General features: G+C 35.5%; 1 protein-coding gene across 1 annotated transcript in view; it reads right to left on the bottom strand.

The window, feature by feature from the left end:
* Positions 1–1,591: 1,591 nt before the first annotated feature.
* Positions 1,592–6,000, bottom strand: part of LOC126100633 (fatty acyl-CoA reductase 1) — a 247,309-nt gene continuing 242,900 nt past the window's right edge. Inside the window, exon 9 of the mRNA XM_049911260.1 lies at positions 1,592–2,269. Coding sequence (XP_049767217.1) covers positions 2,059–2,269 — 211 coding nt within the window. The 3' untranslated portion in view covers positions 1,592–2,058. The remainder of the gene's footprint in view (positions 2,270–6,000) is intronic.

The raw sequence follows: 6,000 nt of genomic DNA, 5'->3' as shown, positions 1-6,000 counted from the left end.
TTTAGCAAATGCTTGACAATCTAAGCTGTAAGTGCACTGTAGCTATGAAATTGTAAAAAAAATAGGACTTAAACTATTAATGTTGTTAGTCTGAGTAGCAGTTCAGCAATGAGATGTTCCTTTAACACAACTGCCATCTCTGACTCAATGCTTCTGTGTGGAGCATCAAAGGTAATTACATTATGTTGTTCCCTTATGCATAACAAGATGGCTGTAAAAAGACCAACATGGGTGAAAGAGATAGAAGGCAGAAATTTGAAACAGAAAATATTATGATATTAATTCTTAAGATTTTAACAAATTCTTTATTGCACATAAATAATATAAGGTACAAAATTCATGTTAATGTTCAAAGTCTGAGTGCTTGCATTCAGTTTTTTCTTAGCAGGGAAACTATATGCAGCTTGAAGCATTGACACAGGTTATTCTATATGAACATATTATCTTGTAATGGCATTTAAACATTTTGTTTGTCATCATGATTATCTTTATCATCATCATCATCATCACTGCCATATCTCCTTTAAAATACAGCTAGAAACTTAGGTTATTTTAATCACTTTTTTGGCTTCGTATTTATTGTCTCCCCTGTAATGAGTCTTCATTCTTCAAATGAAGAGAAGGAAAAATGGAATGAAGAAAAGTTATAGGAAGAAACTGTTACATGTGTGTGATTTTTGTGTAAATGCTCATGTTTAATGATTAAAAAATCTCCACCCACTCACCTCAGTGCTGTAGTGTGAACTGCTAGAGAATCTAGCACTGGTAACAAGAAGAATCATACTGGGTCACTACATTTTTAATCAATGTTGAAGGTACACTGGCAATGCCTAATCATGACAGATGTGTAGGTAGGAGAGCATCAGGTCAGTATCCTGTATATTTGCCTGAACTCAATCTTTTGGATTTTCATTTGTGGGAGTCCCTAAAAGAATTAATTTACACAAATGACATTCCAGTACAGAGTTGCCATATCTTGCAAACCTGAATAACCATTTGACACCATTTGGAGGTCTTTAACAAGGTGTGGCAGGCTATAAAATAAGTCATGCGTATTTAGCAACAACATGAGACTATTTTGAACATTTGCCATGAGCTTAATACAATTTGAATATTTGCTATATCTCATGGTAAAATGTTGTCTCAATAACTACTCAAATACAAAGCACTTGTGAATACAGATTTGCATTATTATTTTCATTGTTCTCATGGTATGTTTTGGTACACCCCTTACTGTACCAAAAGAAATGCAAGAGGCTACAAGATGCATGTTGAGAAAGCAACAACATATTGTGTACTGTCACTTCAAAGTGCACCAGCTTGCCAGCAGTTCTTTTCCAGATTGCTTGTACAGGAACACAGACTGGCAGGTGCTTACTCATCACTAGTTCCACAAACATTTAATGCGTCTCTGTTTACTGACATAGAAATACATGAAACAACAACTATATTTGTGATATATAACATGGTGAAAAAGACAGCAGCACTATCTGAATGTAAGTTTTATGGAAATCTTTGCAAAGCTTTGTTGGAGGTATTTGTACTTTGTCATAGATGAATCTACAAACTAAACATAGAAAATATTGAGAGATTACCTTGTATGCCATCTATTTCATAATTAAAAATGACAATAACATATTTTTGAGCCTTAATAGAATTTGCAAACAACTCCATTACTTTTTTACAATTGTAATGAATATTTTACTTGTAGGAACACAGTACAGTTACTGTGTAGTGCTTTATGTGATTATACTTCTTCAGGAATTTATTCTTTTATGTATTACACTCACTTATCTCAGGTGTCAATACACACTTCATGCATATATATCAATACTTATTTCCCTACAGTTATACATCCATAACAGGAACACAGTTTCAGTAATTGAGATTACACCTGAATTGGAAAGAGTAGTATGTAATGTGTGCTATACACAATGAATGTAAGGACTTATAAAGCGTATTATGTTGTACATCATCTCCATGTCCTTAACTCATTTGCCTCCTGACAACAAGGAGTGCCTTATGCAACAAACTCAGTACACACTATTTACCAGTGAATCAAAGAAGTGACTTGTCTTGTATCACTGGTGTTACCGATGGTGACTGTGAAGAGCTTGAGTTGAAAACATTGAAGATCTGTACTACAGAGTAATTTAAAAGTCTCAGAAAGGCACGTAGGAAGTCGAAGATGGCATCAGAGTATGACACCAGTGTCCACAATAACAGCCCAAGGAACACAGCTTTTGTTATTTTGTCCACCCAGTACATTCTGAAAATTGAAATGACAGTTTATAAATAACATTTAAAACAATAATTGCATCAATAAATACAGACAACTGATTATTATTTTTACATTTTTAAAGTAAATTAACAGTATGTTAGTTTGTATTCCAGTTATGAAAAAAGGGAGTCCCTCATTCCATTGGCATTCTTATCTAGCAATTAATATACGTACATGGAATACATAAAAGAAGTAAAATATATTTTTAGAAGTTGCATTGAACTGTTCTGCTTTGGCACTCTTCAGGTGATTGCACGCTAAACCTTGACACTAGGTATTGTGCTGATAATATGCAGCCTGTAACTTTTTTTCTCATAATTCCTGTCTGTCATGCAACATATCCTGTGTATAATATACAATGTTATTATGCCAGTTAGCATCATTAAATGTAGTGAATCCTTTGTATAATATACAATGTTATTATGCCAGTTAGCATCATTAAATGTAGTGAAGATAGGAGAGTTAGCCACAGAAGATGATTAGCATAGGAGCATGTTATGTGTTGTTTAATATACCTTGTTCATATGGAGTAGCAAAATTTTTAACTGCACGTTTGGCAACTGAAGGCCAAGGGTAACAACAGGTGATGACAACTGGTATATGCTGTAAGGGACTATGAAGAATGAACCTTCTTTGCTGGATGTTCTGAGCAGGTTCTTCCATAAGGCACTGTGACTGCTCATGTATGTAGAGCAATAGGTGACAGTTTATCCTTCAAGGCAAAATTACTCAACCATGCATGGTTCATTTTATGGATGAATATTGTGAACAAAAAGACAAATTAATGGAGTTATAATATGGACTACTGAGTCTCATACAGATGGCTTATAGTGCTCTCAGAAAATGTGTTGTTGCTCACAACTGTTCTCCCCAGACCAAACTCTGCTGGGACAGCAACTGTGCAAGACGAGTGGTAGTTATCACTGGGGCATGTTACATGTTGTTTGCTGTACCCTTGTTATCATCTTTATCATCACATATTGCTGCAGGTGCATTGTTCAAGAGCAGTTCAATAGGTATCCTTCTTAGGGCTGAAGGTGAAATTTTAAAAAAAGAAACTTAATAATTTTTTTATGTATATACCATTTCCCAGTATTTTGGACATTTTTAAGCCCCTCCAAAAATAGTAAAAATCAAGATTTCTTAAGTATGCCTCTGTTTCAACAGTGATCTCATTTAAGCAGAATTTTTCTGCCTGTAAGTATTTTTTCATGTTTGGAAACAAGAAGAAACAGCAGGGAACCAGGTCAGGCAGCTAGGAAAATGGAATAGTAACTATTTTGTATGCATTATTGGTGGCAGTAGCTTTGGAAATCAAGTACGCCTTGGGAAAAGAAGAAGGCACAATTCAAACAGCTATCCACTGTGGTTCAACTTGAAGCTGATTCTTCTTTCAGTCTCTGGACTGTGTGAAGAAGACATGTGCCATTGGTGCCCAGAAAGTTTGGCAGGAATGTCATAAAAACTATGAATGCACAACTGTACTTGCTTTCAGAAACTACCCACCACTTGTTGCATTTATTGGTCCTGAGGGAAACACAGATGTATGAATCCACATGGACAAATTCACTGAATGTAAGAAAGTGAATTGCCAAGTTTTCATATTCTTAATGAATCCATTCATCACAAAGCACATTTTTTTAAAGGAAGATACAAAAAAGCATGCATGTAAATTGACCAGTGAAAGGAACAAGAGAAGTACAACCATATCACACACATGCACTGAAAGATTACATAAAACCACTCTGTTTTTTCTAGTAGAATGAAGCCTAAAACACTTTTCGTGTAATGTTAGTGTAAGATTAATTAATTAGTTCATGAGCTCTGGCAATATAAGAAAAAATCTTTTATTTTATTGCTACATATAATACAGAGATATCAACATTTTTCAATCATGTAATCTAAAAATGAATTTATCTTCCATTTTATAGCTGTGTTTTCATATGTAATTTACATTACCTATTGGTTAAAACTAGACTAAAATTCAAACAGTTGACTATTACCAACAGTTTAGAGTAACCCAAAGCTAAATTAAAAATTGCACTGCCTACAACATTTTTCTTGCTATCTTTATCCATCAGAGGTCACCCTTGGAATAGACTTCATTCACTGTTACTGTCACACACACACGCACACACACACACACACACACACACACACACACACACACACACACACACATACACACAGCAGATGCATATTGAGATATATGATTATGAATAAGAATCAATAAAAATTATGTCTGTATGTAATACTTAATGATGTATGTGGTAGTTTTTATATTCTTCTTTTAATTGTGCTTTTGTCACACATTAATGCAGGGTTGGCATGATTCTTAACAGATTTGGCATGGTTATGTTAAGTAATGGCCATATGCCTTTTCTGTTGCCGCAACATTACTCCTTGTCTGCGTGTAGTGTTATTCGTGTGAAATGGAATGAAAGTTTTCTAAATATTTGTGAATCGAGTAACTGAAGCAGGAATTTGTTACTAGCCTAATATTCAGCTAGTGGGATGTGGGAAATCACCTAAAAACCATATCCAAGCTGGCCAGCACATTGACCCTCATTGTTAGTCCACCAGACGGATTTGATCTGGGGCTTACACACATTCCCATTCTTGATGCAGTGCTTTAACACACATAGCTATCCAGGAGGGTATTTTTTGTTTTATAGCCCATGTAAAATCTGTTTTGATAGTGATGGTCAGACTTGTGATTATTTCTGTGTTGTACTTTGTGGTTTGATCACTAAGTGGATAAGAGCCACCCCACAACTCCACATTCATGATTCAGTTCTCTGCTAGTGTGGGTTTTTACTGTGAATTATCATTTCTTTCACTTCAAGCAATGATTTTCAAAAGTAACTAAAACCTGACGAGTTGCCCCAGGGCCTAGATTCCATGTTATACTGTAGGCTTCTTTCTACTGTAACTGTGTGGGTAAAACAGTTCAATAGACAGAGCTAGACAATGTAATACTGTCACTCCCACCCCCTCCCCCCATGTGCCCCCCCCCCCCCCTGTCCCCCTCCTCCAACACACTCATGCAAAGTAATGCACTGTTGTTTTCAAAGAAGCCTCAGTTCGGGAGAAGATTTAGTTTATAGGAAATAATCTGCTAGACTAGTAACCTGGACTGCATTTGGTGGGCAATTGCTTGATCACAAGAAAAATGTTTAATTATTATTTATTAATCCTGGTCAGGTGGCAAAACTGCATTGTAGACTAAACTAATGCTTGATCACAAGAAAAATGTTTAATTATTATTTATTAATCCTGGTCAGGTGGCAAAACTGCATTGTAGACTAAACTAATGTCTAACAATGGAGAGTCCAGGATGGATTAATAACAATAAGGGAAAGGATACACTGCTACTCACCACGTAGAGGAGCCATTGAGACACAGACAGGCACAATGAAAAAGTCTGATAAATTGTTATAAGCTTTTGGACAAAGTCCTTCTCTGGGTGTTTGTGTGCCCGTTTTGGTAGAAGTACTTTGTATGAAAGCATATAACATTTTAGCAGTGTACCTGTCTTTGACTCAGTGATCCCTCTACATGATGAAAAGCAATCCATCCTTTCCACTTTGTTGTTAAACTAATGTCTAAGGTTCATTATATTGTACTAAACAAATGTCTGGTACTATACGCAGTAATCTTTGGAATCTGTTAGTGGACATCAGCAGTATACTCGCTACTTTCTACATCTACTTATATGG

The sequence above is a fragment of the Schistocerca cancellata genome, chromosome 9, assembly GCF_023864275.1.
Source record: "Schistocerca cancellata isolate TAMUIC-IGC-003103 chromosome 9, iqSchCanc2.1, whole genome shotgun sequence".
Taxonomy (NCBI): domain Eukaryota; kingdom Metazoa; phylum Arthropoda; class Insecta; order Orthoptera; family Acrididae; genus Schistocerca; species Schistocerca cancellata.
This window is presented reverse-complemented; position numbering and strand designations above follow the sequence as displayed.